Source organism: Poromitra crassiceps, assembly GCF_964638095.1.
Source record: "Poromitra crassiceps genome assembly, chromosome: 5".
Classification (NCBI taxonomy): domain Eukaryota; kingdom Metazoa; phylum Chordata; class Actinopteri; order Beryciformes; family Melamphaidae; genus Poromitra; species Poromitra crassiceps.
The window spans coordinates 25,176,639-25,200,280 of NC_139642.1; the positions used below are offsets into that span (position 1 = coordinate 25,176,639).

Genomic DNA, 23,642 nt, shown 5'->3' on the forward strand with positions numbered 1-23,642 from the left:
ATCAGCAACCAGGATATTGCATGTTTTGGTGAAGGGGTTCCTATATGAAGGAAACCCCCGGGAGGCACGGGGAGAACATGCAAACTCCACACAGAAAGGCCCTTTTTGACGACCCCACCCGGGCGGTGGGCACTCGAGGACATGCGGACGGGCACGCATTCCTTCAGCGTTCACAGCGTCCCAGGTGGGAATCGAACCCAGGACCTTCGAGCTGTGAGGCGACAGCACTTACCACTGCACCACTGTACCCCCCTACCCAAGTTGTTTCTAATGAGAAAATTGCCATCGAATTGATTCAGTGTCATGAAGCAATTGAGCCCTTAACTTCTGAGACATTTAAACTAAAAGGTCCTCATGTCAACGACCCCATACATACACACATCAGACCACAGACCTCTATTTCCAAAGGAATACCATCTGAGATCTATTATGCACCATACAGTACGTGGGAGAGCGACATCAGTGGACAAAATTGTCCAAAGCCCCAAAATACTCTACTTACTGGTTTTCCATTTTGAATTTAGAAACAGACATCAAACATTATGTAGGCCTAAGTCAGCCCATGTCACACAGACACATATATGTCCAACCCTAAACATGATCATCAAACTTCAATTATATTAGAACATGTTAACAAGTACTTTACCATTCAGTGTCCATCAAAGTGTGTGTGTGTGTTCTGTAGCATGCCTACATTCTCACACAGTTTGCATTGTATAACCATTCGCAGATGAGGCTCTAATTTAGCCATCAACCACCCCCCCCCCCCCCCCCCACCACCACCACCAGTTTTATTTTCAGTAAAGCCGTTAAAGAAACAACCGACATAAAAGGTTTAAGCAGCTCTTTATGTTTTGTTACATTTTTCACAAGATAGTGCAAAGTATAGCTCTTGTAGTGCAAAGTATAGCTCTTGTAATTTAAATCAGTTTATGTCAAACAATGCAACAAGTTATGGGATTACATTTCTATTGTGCAAACAGTGGTGTGCAATTTGATGAAGTTCATGTTGCTGGCTGGAATAGATGTTCTTCTGTCTGCAAACCCCTCTGTTAGCAGAGTGAAGGAGAAGCTAGGCAGCATGAAGCCCTCAGAGCCCCAGGGCGTCTTTCTGCACCTTGCAACCCAACAGCACATTTCCAGCTTCCACACACTCAGTGACACACGAGGCTGAAAGAAGACAAGCCGTCACCAGAGGAAACATACAGGATGTAAGGAGGCTGTGAATGTTGCCAAACAACTGATTTTAATCATCATAAAACAGTACCTATTATTGTTATTACCTTTCTGTGTATGGAGCCATGACACAGCCTTCTTGGCCAGAAGCTCCCACTCTTCCTGGGCCTCCATCTTGAAGCCATGAAGCCAGATCAGAGCCAGAATGGTGGCCCACACTTCCTGGTTCACCTAATTCCCCAAATCCAACAACAACAGATGGAGAGGCCGTCAGGAACCAGAGCAAAGAGAATGAGGATGACATCCTGTCCCTTTTTATTTTAGTCTCATATGTACTATTCACTTTTTTTATGTGAAGCACTTTGTGAACTCTGTTTGTAGATATGTGCCTTTTAAATTAATTTACAATTCATTCATTTTGATTCTTATATTTGATTTGACAATGACTCACCGATGCAGGCTTTGGCTTCTCCACCTCCTCACTGGTCTTCCCCAGTACAGTAGCCAGAGCTGGCTCTAGCACCCAGGAGCCAGAGGCCTTCTGGAGAGAGATCAGCTGCAGCAAGGGCTCTCTGGGTGGCAGGAGGCTGGGCTGAGGAGCTTCATAGTCATCTTCTGAAAATTTTAGATAAGAAACCTACATCTTACCATCATTGCAATATACTTCTAAAGTACAAGCTCCTCAGCTTTGACAATTACTTTTTTTTTTAATTGCCTGTATAAGGTCCTTCACGGGCTAGCACCACCTCCTTTAGAATACTTTATCAAGCTTAACACTACGCGAAGTTCAGCGAGAGGCGACTGTGAACTACCTCTGAGACGGACCTCTGTCGGACAAAATGTTTTGTCCTACAGAGGTAGCAAACTGTGGAACAGCTTACCACTGTCAGACAGAGATTGTAGCAGCGTCCACACCTTTAAGGGACTGTTAAAATCATGGCTCAGAACCAACCAGAACTGTGACCACTTTTAAACCCTTTTTTTTGTTTCCTGTTTCTGTTTCTTTGTATATGTATATCCCTGAAAGTCTAATGTCTTTTTTATGTATATGTCCCTGAAAGTCTATATTATGTCTCCTTTATGTATACATTATACACTATCCCATAATGTATAATGTGTTACTTACATTGTATTCACTGTCAGTTGCCCTATGTATGTACTACCTTTTCTTTTTTAACTCAATGCACTTTAGATCTACCTGTCGAGGGACTACGGATGGAAATTAGCTAAGGCTACAATCCGGCACATTTACATGCAAATGTTCATTAATGCTGCACTGTCCCTATGAAAAATTAATAAAGAAAATAAAATAAAAAATGATCAAAGTCACAATCAAGCATGCCTGCATGAGGAGAAAATCAAAGGAAGTGCAAGGAATCTGTTTTTTATTGTGAAAAAATTATATTTGGGCATAAATAAATAAATAAATGGCACGCATACCCAACAAGATGTCGAGATATGCTCCTGCTGCTAGGCTAGAGGCTTATGCTTAGCTGCTGACGCTAGGCTAACAACCAGTCATTAAGCAATCATGTATTTTTGACCACAACATCAGAATTGTAATCAATAGAAAAGGCTAAGACACGGGGGAAAGTTCACACTGTCCACAAATAGTAGGGTATTTGAAAGTGACAATGTGTCTAACTACCATCAGAATAATTACCATCGGACTCCACTGCATCACCCAGCGATTCATAGATCTCATCAAAACCATAAGCCATGTTGTCTGGAGCTGTTGGAATGACAACCAACATACTATTTACACTGTAATCTTATATGTGTGTCTAATTACCTTCGTAAGAATTACCATCGCACTCCACTGCATCACCCAGGGAATCTTCACAGATATCGTATGCTGTTGGGAAAATAATACAAATAGATAACATTCAAATAAAATCCGGAACCTGTTAACAGACAGTCCAAAATAAAGCTGAGTGAGTATGTCTGTGTGTGTCTTTCGCATATCTTGAGAACCATTTGTCAGATCTACTCCGAGGGGCGGGGTCAACGGGCACTGCACTAGTACCAATAATAAATCACTCACTGTTTGATATGAGAAACATTGTTAAGGACGTGTCCCTCTGTCACCATGCGGTGCAGCACATGTTCAGTGAACACTGATGCTGATAATGATGTTGTTCATATACTATATTAAAAACAGTACACCTCACACACACCAGTGTATTTCAAGGTCAGTGTTAAAGTATGGATACCGCCTGAGCATGACGACGTTCATTACTTTCAGCTTGAACTACTTGACTTCCACCAACTCAAATTTGAGTGCGAAGGCTACAGCTATCTGCCAATTGCTCTATCAATTTGATGAATGAGAATTATGAATTCTAATTCTGAATGAATCGCTGAAAAACAATATGTTCTGTGAAATTCAAGATTAAGAGAAATCAGGTTGAAATAAAACTACGATGCCACTATTGGTCTGGTCTGGTCTATCAATCACAGAGAAGTAACTGGTTTTCAGATACGTTGCTGTGATTGTCTCAACCATCTGGCACCCAAACCCACCATCGGTCGTGGGTGTGGTGTTATTCTTTGCTCCTTTGGTTGTGTAGACATCCTCTGATGAAGGTCTATTGACTGAAAGATTAGCTGAATAAATAGTCCTTTTGGTGTTACGTTTGCTCCTTTTTCCTCTTTCTAGTGTTCTGCCTTAGCTTCCAGCACCTTCATTTTTGGGTGTGTGGTTGAATCTGTAGCAGCAGTCTGTATCATTGTACCATGAAAAGTTACACAGTGTAGGTAGTGCAGGGGTGGGCAATTTTTTTCCTGAGGGCCATACTGACTTGGGGGGCCACACATTGGAGATTATACCTGCCAACACTCCTGATTTTCGTGGGAGTCTCCCTATTTTTGACCCTCTCTCCCGTTGTGATTGGTAGTTTCTTGTTAATCTCCTGATATAATAGTGATACAAATCCAATGGCTGTAGCAGATGAGATTTATTAACATAATTCTGCCTTTTATTGAGTTTTTGGGATGTCGTTTTGTTTTTCTTTGAGGACCTTGGGGGCCGGATTGAGATGGTCCAGGGGCCAGGTCCGGCCCTGGGGCCGCATTTTGCCCATGAATGGTGTAGAGTCAGTTGGAGAGCTATCCAGAACACTACGGGAAGCTCAGCGAGAGGCGACTGTGAACTACCTCTGAGACGGACCTCTGTCGGACAAAATGTTTTGTCCTACAGAGGTAGCAAACTGTGGAACAGCTTACCACTGTCAGACAGAGAGTGTAGCAGCGTCCACACATTTAAGGGTTCCATAGGCATTATCAAAGTCACAATCAGTGATGTCTGCGTATTGTGACAAAGCTGTATTAGACCAACAAAAAAAAAGGGAAAAAGAAGTTGGAACTCAGTACAGCGCATACCAAACACTAGGCAATTGTCAAGATATGACAATCGCAGAGACAATGCGATTGTGAAGATTTAGCATAATTATGAATAATAAATTAATCACTGATATGAGAAACATTGTGAACCAGGGTGGGAATTTCTTCATTTTAGAGGCAAGGCCATTTGGCCTTCAGTGTCGCAATCTTTTTAGGGCCCAAGGCCACAAGCCAGGACACAAAGGCCATATTGCTGCGACTGTATTGACATCGCGAAGAAGAGCAATTTTTCTGAAATGCATGTGAGAATGAGCCAATTACACATCCTTTGCAGAGGCTACATAAGAATGAGCCAATTACACATCCTTTGCATAGGCTACAGAAGGGGCTTTCAAAGTGTCAGAATGTGGGCCTCCCCTCAGACAAAGCTTGAACCCCCCCCCCCCTTTAATTTACTTGCCTAAATTCCTGGATTCCTATGTGATCAGGATTGTTATTTATTTGATCCCATAGGAACCAAACAATTGAGCCAAGATACTGCAGCCTGATATTGGCTGGGTTTCCCAAAAGCTTCTTAGCGCTAAGAAGCTTCTTTAACCCTTCTAAGAACTTAGGCAACTTCAACTCATTCAGAATGCTGCTGCTAGAGTTCTAACGAAGACTAAGAAAGCTGATCATATCACTCCAGTTCTTAAGTCCTTACACTGGTTGCCAGTGTGTCATAGAATAAATTTTAAAATACTGTTATTAGTCTATAAATCACTTAATGGCCTAGGCCCAAAATACATAGCTGAATTGCTCCCACGCTACGAACCATCTAGAACTCTTAGGTCAACAGGGTCCAGCTTATTAACTGTCCCTAGGATCAAATCAAATCATGGGAAGGCTGCATTTACCCACTATGCTTCTGCTAGCTGGAACAAATTGCCTGAAGACCTCAGATCTGCCCCAACCTTACTTACTTTTAAAAATAGACTAAAGACTTTTATGTTTACTGTCGCTTTTAACTGCTGACAGCTACTATGCAAACCCAATGAGTCCTCTATAAGTTTTTAGCTCTTTCTGCAACTGCTGCGCCTGTTGCTTAATGCACTTTTTATACTTTTTTTTTTTAAAGTTTTGTTGTGATGCTTTTAAATGTCCATTTTATTCTCTTCTTTTCTTTTATTTTCCTGTCAACCATTTTATGTGAAGCACTTTGAATTGCCTCTGTGTATGAAATGTGCTATACAAATAAACTTGACTTGACTTGACTTCTTAAGGCCCCCGTAAGAAGCCAACGAAGCCAACGCGTTAAGATGATCTTTCGTTAAGAAGGTTTTGTAAGAAGGGTCTGGGGCATTCTTAACACCTTCTTAAGACGAAGCACTGGCAGATCCAGCCGCGTCAGGCAAAAGGAGATACTTGTGTCCACTGTTCCTCTTGTGTTTTTCCCTTTTTCCTTTCTTTCATGCACCCTTTAGTGTTTAAAATTGGGGAACACTTGAAAATCTCCCCTGTATGTATGGTTACTTGTGTTTTAAATGTTTTACCGTAGGCTATATTCCTTATCAGAATGGATTCCATTTATAATAAGAATGTTGTGGATTTATATAGCACCTTTCACAGAACCCAAGGTCGCTTAAATTCTGTAGTGTTTCTCGCAATTTTGTTGTATGCTGTGTATATAAAGCAATTTGAACTGCAGTCTAAGAGTGCCATCTAGTGGGCCGCAGAGGACCTCTCACATCGAGATGGTGGACAGCTCCAGTTAAGATGCTTCTTAAGAGCCTTCTTTAGCGATTCTGTTAAGAATGCGTTTGGGAAACACTTCTTTGGAGCCTTCTTAACTCCTTAAGAAGCTTCTTAACTCTTAAGAAGCGTCTTTGTTGGGAAACTCAGCCATTGCTGTTTGACATGATTCAGACTGTACCAAAATTTGGTATAGTCTGAACCTTTTTTTATGTAGGCTTATTTAATAAGCCTACATACAAAAAAGGTCTGTGTAAGGCAGTTTGTGATTCTCACAGTGGAGAAAACAGTCAAGTGATCTCCTTTTGATACTGTAATTAATGTAATATGTTTTTCCTTCTTCCTCCTTCTTTTGTGAAAAATTGGGTGACGTACGCCCTCCTTTCTTTTCTCTCCCATCTTTCTTTTCATTTTTCGAAGGCGGCGGCGGCTATGGCCTCTGTGAAATTCCCACCCTGTTGTGAACCTAAGGACTTATGTGTGTCCCTCCACACAGGCACAATGCAGTGCAACATGATGCTGATAATCACGTTGTTCATAATGGTACACCCCGCCCCACAGTGTATTTCAAGGTCAGTGTGAAAGTACGGATACTGCCTGAACCTGTTGAATTTCATTACTTTTTCGCTTGAACTACCGGACTTCCACCAGTTCAAACAGCTATCTGCCAATCGCTCTATCAATTTGATGAGAGAATGATGAATTCGAACTAGCTGAAAAACAATATATTCTGTGAAATTCAAAATTAAGATAAATCAGGTTGAAATAAACTACGATGCCACTATTGGGAAACTGAACTCAGGAATTTTCCATTTTTGAAGACCTTTCTCACTGCATTTTGAAGACCTTTCGCACTGCATTCACAACACAATGTGCTGTTCATGAGATTGTGAAAAGCTTTTGGGTCTGCTCAATCAATCACAGAGAAGTAACTGGCTTTCAGATAATTTGCTGTGATTGTCTCAACTATCTGGCACTCATCGTATCTATGTGGCTAAACCAGTGGGCTAGCTCGGGCTTTGGCAGAGGAAGCCGCGGAAGTGATACTGAAAGCTGTAGATAAAAACAGTACTCTTTTATCTGTTTAACTCATTGAGTGCCAATGACGACAATCGTCGTCAATTGCTTTAGTAACGTAGAGTGCCAATGACGACGATTGTCGTCAATTGCGTTTTTTGACGGTGGGACGTGGATCAAAGCCTAATATATCTCCTGTAAAATTTTGGGGCATGTTGAATGTGTATAACCTATTTTACCGACCCATTAGGTGGCGACAGTGCTCTCCAGATTAGAGAAAGTTGAGTAAAAACAGCAGAAAAAGCCGTGATGAAACCATTCTCATGAGAATAGTTTGGCTTTTCGCTGTCGCGCTGGGAGCCGGCGCACAACGGTGGGGGGCTCCGAAAATAGACTCTGGGTGCAGCACACTTTGAAACGCGCAGCAGAAAGCCCAGAATCGGACGCAGCTTCATCCCAGCTCACAACCGAAACCCCAGAAATGAGCGAGCCCGATCCAGACTGGCCCGACGAGCGGCCGCCATCCAGGCAGCAGAGACTCGCCTGACACAAGCAGCACTTAGAGCGAGCAGAGCCACCAGAGACACACCCACGGAGGAGGAGTTTGCAGTAGAGGGGGGTGGGGGTGCTGTTATATTGAAGGAAATTTCTGTAGATGTTTCAGGTCAGAAAATATTAGCTTCAGAGTCTGTGATTTGCTTGAAATGCTATATTTCACAAAAGGCTCAATATCTCAGCTTCTAGATGGAAACGCGTGTATTTGCTGTTTTTGACCTATCTTCTCCGGCTGATAACTATAGAACGGAAAATGATATCAATAAACTTTTGCTGCTGATACAATAGAGTCTCATCGTTCTTTGTGCGTGTTCGGTGTTTACATAGTAATATCACACAATATTCTGTGGGCCTCGAGAAATCACTGAAAACGCTCTGAAACTCTGGCACTGGGAGCGTCCGTTCTCCAAAAGTGGCTGGCACTCAATGAGTTAACAGTATTTTTTATTATAAGTTAGATTTAGAGTTGACTGTAAAAAAAATAAAAAAAAATAAAGCATAAACATATTTAAAGGAAAAAACACCTTTCCGACAGAAAGCATGCATGCAACTCAAGGTGCGTAGCCCTAATTCTACACATATAAGGTTCTCATTCATATATCTTGAGGTGAGAGGCCATGGGACCCCTTTGAAAATGGACATGCCAGTTTTTCTATCACCAAAATTTTGCCCAGAAGTTTTCAAAGTGGGAGGGGGGCCTCCCCAGGGGGGCTCCAAGCAGTTTCACGTAAGTAATGTCTCGAGACGGAAGTGTAGACAGAGGCAAAAGCCCAATAGCTAATTATATGGTCATGATGTGACAGAGCTAGGGAAAGGGATCTTCCAAGAGCGCCCTGGACCAGAGCTACCACCATGCCACTGCTCTTACTACAACTTCTGTCCGGGCACCAACTGGAAGCTGGCGGCTAAACTCTCAATAGAAACCTTGTATTTGTATATTGTATTGTAGTATATCCTCTTCCTTAACCATCGCCTCCTCCCGTATTTCCTCCTTGGGGATTTCGCAGCACGGGTCACATGGTCACACCGCACTGTCAGAGGATCAATCAGCTGATCCCTGTAACGTTAGTAAACTATGAGTCGCTCGACGTCTCCCGGTAGGTGTCGACTTCTGGTAGTTACGTTGACGCGTCTGTGCAACCCATAAACTGGACTGGAGCTGACGCCATCTTTACGCTATGAGGAACAAAACAAAAAAGTGCTTCAATCACCCCCTCCTCCCCTACTGCAATACAAGCAATATAAAAGATTAGGAAAACATACCTGTTCCCATTTTCTTTGAAGATTTATTTCTTGAAGCCCCAAACCATGATTTCACACTCCCAAATCGGCTTGCCTTGGCAGCTGATGCAAGATGCAAGGGAAACAAAACAAGGTAACAATACTGTATAAGCCAACAGCAGAGATTTCAATTGCAGCAGCATGTCTTTTTGCCCGTAGATGTCAGTCAAACCTAAAAAGTAGTATTTAGTTCAGGGTAGCAGGGGCAAAATGTGTGTAAAAAATCTTAAATTACCCTTGGTGCCTCCTCTGGTCGTTAGGGGCGCCTGTTAGGGGCGCCTGTACGTGCTATGTCCTACCGGTGAAGCTTCCCCTGTCAGGTGAAAAGAAGCGGCTGGCTAACTGCCCGTGTCTCGGAGGAAGGATGGAGTCAGTTTCGGCTCTCCCCAGATCGGCAGAGGGTGGAGCAGCAACCAGGATAAATTAATTAAATTTGCACTAATGGGGGATAAAAATGGGATAAAAAATCAGGGGGGGGGGGGTATATTTAAAAAAAAAAAAAAACAACTTGGAATGGGGATGATATATGGGAGATTATCCTGCTGAAGCCAAATTCGCACTCCCATAAACTTGTGTTAACCACAGACCGGCGCTACTATGGACTCATTCCTGAGGGGGGGGGGGGGGGGGGGGGGTATGTAAAAAAAATCAGCTAACACTCTCTCAGGCTCGGCTAACTCGGCTAACACTCTCTCAGGCTCGGCTAACACTCTCTCAGGCTCGGCTAACTCGGCTAACACTCTCTCAGGCTCAGCTAACACTCTCTCAGGCTCGGCTAACTCGGCTAACACTCTCTCAGGCTCAGCTAACACTTTCTCAGGCTCGGCTAACTCGGCTAACACTCTCTCAGGCTCGGCTAACACTCTCTCAGGCTCGGCTAACACTCTCTCAGGCTCTCAGGCTCAGCTAACACTCTCTCAGGCTCGGCTAACACTCTCTCAGGCTCGGCTAACACTCTCTCAGGCTCTCAGGCTCAGCTAACACTCTCTCAGGCTCGGCTAAGGCTCGGCTAACACTCTCTCAGGCTCGGCTAACTCGGCTAACACTTTCTCAGGCTCAGCTAACACTCTCTCAGGCTCGGCTAACACTCTCTCAGGCTCAGGACGGGTTCGACTCGAGCCGCACTCTAATACACACAGAGTGTTATTGATTGATGCATTTCTTTGGAGAATAAAAATATATACCGATATCATCATCATCATCATCATCATTATATAAAATTGAGTTTGTGGGCTCTGTCTGTCTTTCTGTCTGTGATTTTGGTCCCACATTGTGAGATTTGTGATGATTTTGGTCAGTAATGTCACAGATGATGTCAGTGTCTACGACATCATCAGTCAATGTGCGCACTCTACTTTTCTCTCACTACTGATCCCTCACTGACATCTTCAGTGATGCGAAGTTGGGCAATTGTGCGCTGAGTGATGTCACTCGAGCACTCCATGATGTGATCAGTGATGGTCACTCGAGCAATTGTGATGTCATCAGTGAGTGATGTCATCAGTGATGTGAAGTTGAGCAATAGACCCTTCTCACGGGGGCCATTTTGTGTCGAGAAGCCAGGGTAAACACAGGTGCAAGCAAAACACTAATGAGGGTTTCCAAATTCCAATCATGGAAGTTGGAAACCCTCATTAGTGTTTTGCTTGCACCTGTGTTTACCCTGGCTTCTCGACACAAAATGGCCCCCGTGAGAAGGGTCTATTGTGCGCTGCACATGCCAATAGAGCAGGCGGGTGGACGTAGTGAGCCCGGGCAGCTCTCAAGATCTCGCAAGATTTCTAGTATGTAGAAAAACCCCTTTGGTGTGTTACTCACATCCACAACTCCCAAGTCCAACTGCACCTTTCATCATCATCCGTGGTGCAGCACAGCTCATTTTCACGATTTGGCGATTCATCCCTAGAGCACACCCAATGGGGGACCTCAAACTCTGAAACATCCCTTTGAAATAAAAAGAGAGTGAGGCATTAGAGTATGTAAAGGCATTACAAGGGACTTAATTACAGTAATACACAAAAAGTACATAGAGCAACACATACTGTACTGTAAGCCAGTGGCTCTCGTATTCATTGCAAGGACACAATTTGGCATAAAAATGAAATAACAAGGACGACAACTCCAAGACTCTCAAAAATTTAGAGTCTAAATAAACATTTCTTGAAAATGTCATGCAAATCCTTCTGCATGACATTTTTGTTTTTTGATGGCAGAAAGAGTGTGGAGTACAGCCAGAAGAAGGCTCTGACAGCTGAGACAGGTAACACACACACACACACACACACACACACACACAGGGCTCTATCGTCGCAAAGGCGGTGATTTTGCGTCAGCGCCCGTTTTGTGGCTGAACAGCGCCGCGGGCGTGTTGCCCCGCTGTGCTCTGCATCAACTCGGCGCAAACCTCCATATAGGCGTGTTTAAGCCCAAAATTATTCATAGGTGTGATCATGGCCATTGGCCACCCCCCTTAACTCATTGAGTGCCAATGACGACTATAGTCGTCAATTCGAATAGTAACGTAGAGTGCCAAAGACGACTAAAGTCGTCAATTGCGTTTTTTGACGGTGGGACGTGGATCAAAGCCTCGTGCATCTCCTGTAAAAATATTGTAGCTATTGAAGGTGTATAACCTATTTTACGGACCCATTAGGTGGCGACAGTGCTCTCCAGATTAGCGTAAGTTGAGGAAAAACAGCAGAAAAAGCCCCGTGATGAAAGAGAAACCGATGCATGAGCCAGAGCGGCACAGATTGCTCTGGCTGCCTGGAGCCAATGTTAGCTGCGAACAGCAGTCAATCCGCTCCCACAAATGAGCCCCTCTGTCTCTGCTGCATAGTTTCTCCACACGATTAGCCGCCAGAAAATAAAACCAAAGCCAAACCATTCTCATGAGAATGGTTTGGCTTTTCAGTGTCGCGCTGGGAGCCGGCGCACAAGGCTGAGCGCTCCGAAAATAGACTGGGTGCAGCGCACTTTGAAACGCGCAGCAGAAAGCCTAGAATCGGACGCAGCTTCATCCCAGCTCACAACCGAAACCCCAGAAAGGCAGACGAACTCAGCGAGCCCCATCCAGACTCCCCTGACGAGCGGCCGCCACGTGGATTCGCAGGCAGCAGAGCCTGCCATAGCAGGCAGCAGAGACTCGCCTGACACACGCAGCAGCCAGCAGAGCGAGCAGAGCCACCAGAGACACTCCCACGGAGGAGGAGTTTGGAGTTGAGGGGGGTGGGGGTGCTGTTTATTGAAGGAAATTACTGTTCAGATGTTTCAGGTCAGAAAATATTAGCTTCAGAGTCAGTGATTTGCTTGAAATGCTTCATTTCACAAAAGGCTCAATATCTCAGCTTCTAATTTGAAACGCCTGTTTTTGCTGAAAACAACCTATCTTCTCCGGCTGATAACTAAAGAACGGAAAATGGTATCAATAAACTTTTTTTTTGCTGATGATACAATAGAGTCTCCTCGTTCTTTGTGCGTGTTCGGTGTTTACATAGTAATATCACACAATATTCTGTGGGCCTCGAGATATCACTGAAAACGCTCTGAAACTCTGGCACTGGGAGCGTCCGTTCTCCAAAAGTGGCTGGCACTCAATGAGTTAAAAGCCACAGCGTCACGTCAGCTGCAGCTTCCTCCTCGCTGAGAGGGACAGAGTGAGAGAGAAAAAGAGGGCGAGAGAGAAAAGAGAGATGGGGAGAGTGAGAGAGATGGGAGAGAACGAGAGAGGGGAGAGAGAGAGGGAGGGAGAGAGAGAATTGGAGGATGAACAAGTTCGTATTCAATAAGCAAGTACGAGCCAAAAAGCAGCTTAATTGGAAAAGCCTCCCGCATCATTTAAATCAGCTGTATGGGAGCATTTTGGCTTCCCTGTCAAATATGACGACGGAAGAAGAGTGGTGGACAGAACCGCTATGGTACAGTATGTCGGCATTGTGGCAAGAGAAAGGCTTTAGGACACATAACAACAAAACATGTGGGGCCACCGAGTAGCTTAACGTTAAGTAGCTGCAACGTTATGTTTCCAGACTCACCCTGTCTGTTGATATTGTCCTACTATGCAATTACCCACATACCCGTGTCAAGTGACTGCAGGTTAGCAAGCAACAGCCAGGAAGTTAGGCATAGCAGCGCCACGCTAAAACAGGAAGTTGGGTTGTTCTGCCTTCAGAGTAAAAGCATAAATTATGTCACTTATGAGATTTTTTTTTTAGCTGTGCAGGGCAACAAATGGTTAGAGAAGTATACCGGTAATAGTATTAAAAAATCGAATCGAAATCGAAATTCAAATTTTGCGAGAAAAAAATCTGAGATGTTTTTTTTTTTTTTGCTGATCCGAAAAATCCGTGATCCGTGGCTCAAAATCCGTCACGCGATCCGAACCGTGGGTTTTCTGATCCGTGCCAGCCCTAACTGCTGCGCAGTTACGCAGTGGATATCCCCATGGTGTTATTATGTCCCAAAGTGTGCGCTTACTGTTATTAGACGTTTCGTTCATATAGGCTATAACATACAAATGTAAAAATATTAGTTTCTTTAATAGTGTAGGGATGTGTGAGAATTTAATTCTAGCCTATTTCAATAGCCCATATCAGAATTATCCACTCGGGTTAAGCTATTGACTGCAGTCACGCCATCCGCGCTGTGGAGAAGCATGGCCTTGCATATGCGTGCAATTGCAGGGAAAGAGGTTACTGTATACTGGCACAACTTTCTCAAAAGTAATCTACTATTAACACCTCACACCAAAGACCTGTATGTTCGGGAATGATGTAGCCTAATAAAACCATGACAAATTCTCATTTTTAAATCAAGGTGTGTGTTTTTTTCTGCAATGTAGGCTATAGTTGAAAATCAACATGGCATTCTGAAGAGGGGGAAGAGTGTGTGCACGGGCGAGGTTTTGGAGAGAGAGTGACATCCATGCCAGGTTTTCCTGCACTGCGCGCAGAATATTGGTGCGCTCAGGCGCAGTGGGGTTTTTAGGGCTAAGAGCTGTTTAAGACCTACTATTAGGTGGTCTTAAAATTGCGTGCACGCAAGGACTTTGCGCCCAGCATTCTGCGCGCACGCCTGGTTTGGCATGGGCGACGCCGAAACCTGTGTTTACGCTCGGAACCTGCTGATGGTATCTTCGCCAGAGTGCAAAATGACACTTGCAGGAGGCAGACGATAGCATAAGAGGTGCGCAAAGGCCAGTATTTTGCGCGGACACGCCTGGGCCACGCCTACACCTGTGTCTGCGCTTAGATCCTGGCGCAAAACTGGATGGTGGAGGCAGACGATAGCATAAGACGCAGGGAAGATGGCATAAGATGGCATAAGCAAGCTCAAGGATCTGGGACTAAACACAGCAATGTGTGACTGGATCCTGGACTTCCTGACAGACCGCCGCCAGGTGGTGAGAGTGGGCAACCTCACCTCCTCCCCACTGACCATCAGCATAGGAGCGCCCCAGGGGTGCGTCTCCAGCCCCTTCTGGTACGACCTCTACACCCACGACTGCATGGTGACTCAATCTTCGAAAACCATCGTGAAGTTTGCAGACGACACAGCGGTCGTGGGGCTGATCTCCAAGAGCGACGAGACGGCCTACAGAGAGGAGGTGGGGGCCCTGGAACAATGGTGCCAGGACAACCACCTCTCTCTCTTCCCGCAGGCCACGAGACTCCTTAACATACACAAATAGTATAGTAGCTGTACTGTACCGTACTGTAGCTGCTACCATTACGTATGTCTAATGTTTAATTGTATGTTTAATTAGGTATATGCTATTTGCACCTGTGCAAACAGAACGTCAACTATGTTTAAAGTATGTACATGCCATGTGCACCTATGTACAGTGAATATGCCACTGTCTTTGACTTGTCTTATCACTTTACTGCCTTATTGCTTGTTGTGTCTCTTGTTGTTTTCCTGCACACATATGCCCTGTTATTTCTTTGTACTATGTTGTAAACGGAGTCCACAGCACAAGAATTTCACACGTGATACTTGTACTACGGTGTGACAATAAAAATCTTGAATCTTGAATCTTGAATAAGAGGTGTGCACGCCTGTACGACGATAGGGCCCACAGAGTACAAGAATATCCTAGTTGTGTCCAGGGGAGATACAGTGGTACAAACGCTGTCTCATTTCTAGCATGTAACATTCAAATAAAGAGGAAATTTTGATACCGTTAATGGAGACAAATAAAAGTATTTGTGCTTGCTGACGTTGAACTCACCTCTTTTATGCACCAAAATATATAGAAATATATAGTTTGTGTAGATTTGAATGATTAATGCCATGAAGCATGATGTTAAAGCAGTACATCATTTCACATGGTCTCATACAGATGTCCACTTACTGGGTGCTGGGACATTTCTGCGCAGCAGAGGTCCTTGTATAGCCTCCCTATTGCCTTTGTTGACAGCAATGAAGGCAGTGAAGGAACTGCTCACTCCTGATTGAACACTGAGCTCAACCACCTTCTCCTTCACTCCTCCATTCTGCTGTCCTCTCTGCTCTCTCTCCTCCATCTCCAGGGAGCGAATCAGGGTCCGAGCCCCCAGCCTGTGGACGGTCAATCTGTAGAGAGCAGATAGAGTGGTGTAATATTCCTTTAATAAATATGAAATTATTTCTTACCACCAATTCTTTTATTTTCCCCCTTTAGTTGACCCCAGACTGGCATACTGTCAAACTGTAAACCCCACTACCCAATGCAATGACACTTTAGCTGTCTGACCAAAAGCTGTTTTACCCCGTGTCCTCTGTAGGTTTGAGGCTGAAGTGGATTTGGTTCTGAGAGGGATGAGCTGCCAGGCTGTACTTCACCGTCACACAGCCCTCTGTGGCCCCTGAACTCTGACAGAGCATGAGAGTATTAGAAACCATACTTACTATAATGATTGAAAAATGATGAGAACGCCAACAACATATTCAAAATGTAGAGTGGCAACAATCACAATACAAAACGGCCTCAACAACCAACATATTTATTTTGAAAGCAAACTGTCTTCTTGTTTTTAAACTGTTATGCTTCACTATGTCATGGGTTAGAGTGCTTCCCAAAGTGGGTAAGTATGTGTAACCCCTAGGGGTACATGAAGGTACTACAGGGAGAAAGGGCAAAATGGAAAAATATCATGAAAATAAATGAAACATTAAAATAAATCTGCTCAGGGGGGACTAATTGCAACTTTTCAATCCATTTTAAATCCATTTCTTCAGAAGTTTTCTTTTGTATATTTTTGTTTTGTTTGCAGGGTGCTGAAGCCAAAAACGTTTGAGAACCACTGGTTTAGAGGACCGTATGGTACCCAAGCATTTTTGTGCATAATGTTAAACAGTGTAAAAATGAGACTAGATGCTCCTACCTCTCCAGTGAGCTGGGCATAGAGCAGTGACCTTTGACCGTGGAAAAGTGTTGTGATGGATGGAGAAAGAGAGGTGATGGACACTCCCTTTGGCAGATCCCACGTGACCGAGATGTCCACCACAGCTGGCTGCAGGGCAAATCGCAGCGACTGCATCACCTGGAGGGCAGAAGGAAGACTAAGGGCTAATGTACACCGCCTCCAGAACAGATGCAGTGATGCGATTAGCTTGCTTAATTTGACCTCTTTATTTGATCTGCATCTCAACCCGTCTTACTTTGGGTTGCATCCTGTCAGCTCCTGTGATGAACTGGGCGTGACCTCCTCCAGCTTTGGCCACCCCACTGATGAGAGCAGAGCTGGCCCCATCCCCAATCCCAAAAGAGAAACACCTATACAGCACGCACACACACACACACACACACACACACACACACACACACACACACACACACACACACACACACACACACACACACACACACACGCACACACACACACACACACACACACACACACACACAGCATTAGGACATGTGACATTATTATAGGAGTTGTGTATGTCGTGTGTTTGTATCTTCACCTGTGAGAACCTGCATTCTTCTTCACCAGATCTACAACTTCTTTGGTGTTCCCCACCTCGCCGTCAGTGAAGACAAACAGCTGAGGAGGACAAATGAGACAGGAGACTATAATCACCATGAGTTACCAAACATCAGTCTGTGAAACATGATGGAGTTGACTGACGTCATCCACATAATACGTTGAGACTGAGAAGTGTATTTTGTTTCAGTCGCACAAGTGAATATACAAACCTGTTAGTTTGGTTTTGCACTTCTCGTGAGAAAGGGATGAGCTACTGTTAATTGAATGACATATGGCAAGCATGTCCAAAGTCCGGCCCTGGGGTCAATTGCGGCCCGCGGACTTATTTTAAGTGGCCCTCGGCTTGTCTCTCAAAATATACATTATGTGTCTCTCCATGTTGTTTAAAATACATACTTCAGCATGCGCTGGGACGCGTCATCAGTGATGTTAACTGGGGTCGTAAGGTGTTTCGGGTCTGTCGAACATCATACACCCTTGCCCAGTAGACCCAGCCGAGGCCGATTAAGACCCCGACTCGCATCCCAGAAGCAGCCGCTCACGGATCAGCCCTCCTACTCTGTCTGCAACGTTGCCCGCGGAAGGGCCGATCACGCTCCAATCCACTGCAATAGAGCTAGTGCTACATCGCAGCATTGCAAGACCCTTCGGTGCATGGAGGCTCTAAGGTGCTATGGGTTGTCTCCCGGCCGCGCTCCTCATTCGCGCTCCTCATTCGCCTGCGCCGAGCACCTCGCTCTAGCCTGAAGGACCCCAGGCCGCGCCGATATTTACACAGATTTTCAGGAGGCTAATCCGTAGCGTTTGTGGATTTCTCCCTCACGAGAGCCAGGCTGGGGTGCTAAACCCATCCCGTACCGGATGCCGACTCTCCGACCGTCAACTGTCTCTCCAGCTTGTCACCAATCTATACCTGGTTGTCACCTAGTCTATTCCTAAGTGTCACTGGTCAGGGGAACCAGGACTCTATGTTAAAAATACATACTTCAGCATGCGCTGGGACGCGTCATCAGTGATGTTAACTGGGGTCGTAAGGTGTTTCGGGTCTGTCGAACACACTGTATTGGTTAATCAAGCAAGTTCAATTTGCATTTTTTCCCTTCACCTAGCGATGACAGCACTATCATACAGTTTGTACAAGCACCAAGTAGGAACAACACAGGCAGAACTAATGTTTTCAGATGGTAAACAAAATCTTTAGATTACATTTGTATGTGATTTTCTATGTTATTTTATTTATAACCCATATGATGTGAGAAGCAGCTGGCCCCCCGGGATTTTCATGTGATCTAATCTGGCCCCCATTCAAAAAAGTTTAGACACCCCTGACATATAGTGTTGTTACTGGTAAGAGATGCTTGCACAACCTGTGTAACGTGTAACGTGTGTCTGTGTGTGTGTGTGTGTGTGTGTGTGTGTGTGTGTGTGTGTGTGTGTGTGTGTGTGTGTGTGTGCTACCTGTCTTGGCTGACTGGGAATGCATGACTGTTTGTAGATATGTTTGAGGGGCTGCAGGATCTCTGTTCCTCCCATATTAGCCTCCATCTTCTCAACCATCTTCAGAGCCTCGTCCATGCTCTTCTGGCTGTACTCCACACTCTTTCTGCCATCACACACACACACACACACACACACACACACACACACACACACACACACACACACACACACACACACACACACACACACACCCCCACACACACACACACACACACACACACACACACACACACACACACACACACACACACACACACACACACACACACACACACACACACACACACACACACACACACACACACACACACACACACACACACACACACACACACACACACACACACACACACACACACACACACACACACACACACACACATAGTGGTTAATATAGAATATACTAGATATAGCAATTCTGTGGTTCAAGCACTAATTGCAGTTGGACATCAATAAAAGTTATACTAGTTATCATAACAAAGTGTTCTTGAGTTATAAGCAATTTTGTAATAAGGCCTATTCACCACTTTATGGGTCAGGTGGCCCCACAGGGAGATAGACTGCAGACTCTCAAGAGGGAGACCCACATTTGTTTCCTGGCAGCGACACTTCCATAAAGTTCAACATTGTGTAGCTGTTAGACTCTTGTTGACTAATAATTATAGCACCACCAGCAGGCCGATTGGGGTAAGATTTGCTGTGACACATTTGTACACGCATATGTATCATTCTGCTAGTTTTCATGCATGTATCATCTTACAGAAATTTGATTTGTCACAGAAAAATAATAATAAACCATCAGTAGCAAAACAATAGTGGTCCAGCACTACGTGTTTTAACCATTTACCAGCTACATTAACACATGTTGGTAACTGAATGAGTCACTTACGGGAAGATATGATCGTAGCTGGAACCAAAACTGTAGATGTTGAAATAGCAACCCATTGACAAGCTCTTCAGCAGGAGCAGCAGAGTATCCTAGGAGGGAGGGGGGAAGACAGAGAAGGCCACTTATGTGAGAGCAAGAATAGGAATGATTAGCAGAGTAAAGGAGCTTCAAGGAATAGGACGCTCTCTAAATACCCTGGCGCTGCTGATGCGAGTCTGACCCTGCTCTCTGTTGTCCAAAGAACAATCCATACTTCCAGATCGATCCAACAGGAAAAGGAACTCCCCACATGAGGCCACTGAAGACATCACAGCCTGGGGGAACTCGGGGTACAGGCTCAGCATCACCACTGGGTCGCCCATCACAGTGCCTGGAAGATGGGGGAGAGAAGAGAAAGTAAGAATGACAATTGCAAACGTGACCAAAATCGCAGAACCCACTTACTCCCTTTTATATAAAAGGAAGGATACTTCTCTCTTACATTTAATTTACAAAACTGTTGGAGGACCTTAAGTAAAAATGACCACCAATCACTCTTACCATCTATTCAAATAACAATGTATTACATATACAGTAATTAAAACACGTGTTTGAGGACCTTTCTTATCAAGTAACACCTTCAGTAACTTCTACTTACCAGGCTTGGCAGAAGGCTGTCCTGCCTCCACCACAGCAGTGGGCTGGTGAGCATCTTTGTAATAAATCAACAGCTCCACATCCCTGTCAAACTTGTGTCCTGCAGCCAGCTTGACCTGCAGTTCACAAAACATTCACTGAAATATGAACAACACGCTAAATGCCTTGTAGTCACACACATGCACGCGCACGCGCACACACACACACGCGCGCACACACACACACACACACACACACACACACACACACACACACATACAAGCACACTACCGTGGCCTGGGTTTGCTCTGTGTTGAGGTACTGGAGAGGCTCCATGGAACAGTTGGCCTCTACTTTAGAGATGGGTCGAGGAGAGGACACCCGGCCAGAGAAAGACAGACCGTAGGGCACAAGAGAGGCTGGCACAGAGGTCACCTGAACGCTGCCACCTTCACTGCCTGAGAAAGACATGAGACAAGTTAGGAATGCCTTTATTAAGGAGGTATTACGCATTAAAAGCCATTTTTAGCAGCTGGAAAACAGTGTTTGGCTGGGCTGAAGTTGCACTCATAATACATATCATGAATTTCATGAGGGAAGGAGAAAATAAATATTCAACATCAAGGATCATTTTTGTGTAGCAAAATAGGCTAACAGTAACATTCAAGCAGGGGTGGGCAAAACATTTTCTCCCAGAGGGCCATACTGATTTACATAAAGTCAGCGAAGGGCCACACATTGGACATCATACCTGCCAACACGATTTTCATGGGAGTCTCTATTTTTAACCCTCTCTCCCACAGTGATTCATTTCTCCTGTTAATCCCCTGATATAATATAATAGTGATACAAATCAAATGGCTGTATAGCAGATGAGATTTATTAACATAATTCTGCCTTTTATTGAGTTTTGGGGGGTTGTTTTGTTTTCTTTTGAGTACATTGGAGTACAGCTCGCCTTGCCCCTCCATCACTACGTGACCCTGGGGGCCGCTTAGCCCACTCACGACTCTTTTCCTCCCTGGCTCCTCAATGGTGGAACGAGCTCCCCCCCTCTGTTATGCTGGCTGACTCGTTGGCCATTTTCCGCCGGAGACTAAAAACACACTTTTTCGAACTACACCTGGGCCCCTCCGAAAAGTGATGTGTGTATTTTATGTTCCCGTCTTTATTTCTATTTATTGTTGTTTATTGTTGCATTTTATTGCTGTATTTTTATGCTATATTGTAATATGCTGTAAGTCGCTTTGGACAAAAGCGTCTGCTAAATGAAATAAAGTAAAGTAAAGTAAAGTACATTGGGGGCCAGATTGAGATGGCCCTGGGGCCGGGTCTGGCCATGGTGCAGCATTTTGCCCATGTGTGCATTAAAGAAATAGTTCACCATAAACTATTCATCCTCTAGTCAGCTGAAACTCCCTGGAAGTTTGTATGATATAGGTGTGTTAATGAGTTCCATCTCGGCCTTGCAGTTAAACTATTGAAGTTAACAGACCAAACTTGAAGAAACTGAATGGGGTTTATGATGTGCTTTATACACCAAGTGTTGGCTGGTCCTTCCTACCCTGAGGTTGGTAGCGAGGGTTGAGCACAGCAGGCAGACAAAACCTCAGCCCGTCATCAGCCTGCACAGCCAACTCAGTGACGTACTCCAGCCTGATGGAGGCGCTCTCTCCTGGAGGCAGACTGCCCACACTCAGAGAGAATATATCTGGGCTCTGCTCACTCTCCTCCAATAGGAAGGCCTGCTGACCGGAGCTCAGCGCGTCATCGTACTCCTCACGAGCCTGGAGGACAGACACATGAGTGAACATGTAATTTAGTTCGCACTCAGAAAGCTCTTGAAAGCTTCTGTGGCTGTGAGACCTGTTTTTCAAGCCTCAACAAAGAGTCAGGGGATGAGTGCAAAGAGCACGAGGTTCCGCCCATCTTTCCCCTCCAGCTCACCTTCTGTTTTTCCTGCACCTCAGCCACAACCTGCGTCTGTCCAATCTGAGCACTGAAATGACAGACAGCAGCTTCTGCAGGCAGAGGGAAGACAAACACAGCCTCCAGTGGTTTGTCCTCCTTGTTCTCATAGTGCAGAGTGGAGACCACTGTAGCCACATGGTCCCTCACCTCCACCTCCACCTCAATGCTCTTCAGAGGAACTGACAGAGAAACACGAGGAAAGAGACACATGTTGAGCACAAAGACTTACTCTGTGTGAACTATGCTTGTGTTCATGTGAGTGATGTTTCTTCTACACTGAATATTTGTAATTGCGTGCCTGCCTCCTCCATCCCTGGATTTGTACAGGCTAGTCCATTTTAAGGATACTTGGAAAAGCTCCTCCCCACACATCCACCAGCACATTCACAACACATTATTGAACATGCACAGTGTAAACAGGACACAACACCAACATTTACAGAAACAACGTACAAAGTTCTTGATGTAGTTTCTCATGCTACTCTACTGTACTTCTCAGACTATTCAAAGTTGTCTATACTTTCTCATAGAGACACTGCGGAGCGCGTCATCATTCAGAAACCAAAACGGGGGAAAACAGAAAGCCCCCCTCCAATCCTGGCGTTCTCCTATGTCGCGTGCATGGTTGCGTGTTGCACAAAAAGATTGTATATACGGAAGATGAACACTCCAACTTACTTCCTTGACAGCTAGATCCACATTTTTCTTCTCGCCAATTCTCAATGGCTTCCTTGTTTTGCTCAGGAGTACAAAAAAACTTTAACTGGTGATTTTTTTTACATTTGTTGTCTGCGCAGCCCACCACACAACAGCTTTTAGCTATGTTTAATTCAAGGAAAATGACGCTGGTCTATGGGAGCGAACGGAGCGATTTCCCCCGTGATGGGCGTGGCCTATTTCATGCAGTGTCTCTATAGTGGTAGTTGATCGCGCAACACCATATTTCTGACTGTAACCAGGCTGATACAATACAAGTAAGGTGTCAGTGATCCCCTGTGGAAGCCTGTGCACAAAAATACAACTAAAATATGATCAGTAATTTGTTTGTTTAAAAATGTCAAAAGGTTCAATCTTCAGCTTGATTCAGTCTGACTGACCCCTCCTCTCTTTTAGCTATGGGTATCGACCATGTCCCCATATCCGACAGAAGAGGCGACCGCCATAAACGCCTGAACCAAAAATAAACTGAATGAATTTACAGACTCAGAGCCACTTCTCTTCCCGGAATTAACGAGGAATGTGATCTGTCTCCATTTCTGTAAATCTTGCTACTACTACAGCACAGAGCCAGGTGACTGAAGCAGTAGGTTATCGCTATCACTATCACTACCAGCAATACTGAACGGCGCAAAAGAAATAACGTTAACATTACAGATCCTGACCAACACACCAACCTAACATGACGTTAAGGAGAGATATTAATTGTTCTATAATGAACTAGCCATCTATTAAAGTTTTTTTTTTTTTACTTTTGTACCTGAAGAGCTGCCTTAGTTTCCCTTCTTTTTTCAGGTTCAATCTTCAGCTTGATTCAGTCTCAAGACTTACTTGGATTATCTTGCATGAAGTAGCCTAACATGACCCGTGTCGGCCGT

At 44.6% G+C, this 23,642-nt stretch overlaps 1 protein-coding gene across 4 annotated transcripts in view; it reads right to left on the reverse strand.

Moving 5' to 3' along the window:
• Positions 1-843: 843 nt before the first annotated feature.
• LOC310777493 (von Willebrand factor A domain-containing protein 5A-like) overlaps positions 844-23,642 on the reverse strand; it is a 23,430-nt gene continuing 631 nt past the window's right edge. The window contains exons 3-20 of one of the 4 annotated variants that reach the window (XM_083637834.1): positions 22,024-22,226; positions 21,641-21,863; positions 20,368-20,534; positions 20,099-20,213; positions 19,656-19,831; positions 19,462-19,550; positions 18,531-18,675; positions 17,050-17,129; positions 16,744-16,858; positions 16,467-16,625; positions 15,851-15,954; positions 15,455-15,675; positions 10,948-11,046; positions 9,085-9,165; positions 2,840-2,908; positions 1,628-1,791; positions 1,284-1,407; positions 844-1,170 (exon numbers count right to left, since the gene is read on the reverse strand). In XM_083637834.1, the coding sequence (XP_083493960.1) occupies positions 1,091-1,170; positions 1,284-1,407; positions 1,628-1,791; positions 2,840-2,908; positions 9,085-9,165; positions 10,948-11,046; positions 15,455-15,675; positions 15,851-15,954; positions 16,467-16,625; positions 16,744-16,858; positions 17,050-17,129; positions 18,531-18,675; positions 19,462-19,550; positions 19,656-19,831; positions 20,099-20,213; positions 20,368-20,534; positions 21,641-21,863; positions 22,024-22,226 (2,414 nt within the window). In that variant the 3' untranslated portion in view covers positions 844-1,090. Of the gene's footprint in view, positions 1,171-1,283; positions 1,408-1,627; positions 1,792-2,839; positions 2,909-2,968; positions 3,032-9,084; positions 9,166-10,920; positions 11,047-15,454; positions 15,676-15,850; positions 15,955-16,466; positions 16,626-16,743; positions 16,859-17,049; positions 17,130-18,530; positions 18,676-19,461; positions 19,551-19,655; positions 19,832-20,098; positions 20,214-20,367; positions 20,535-21,640; positions 21,864-22,023; positions 22,227-23,642 lie in introns of all 4 variants that reach the window. The other 3 variants (XM_083637835.1, XM_083637832.1, XM_083637833.1) reach the window with 3 other exon arrangements.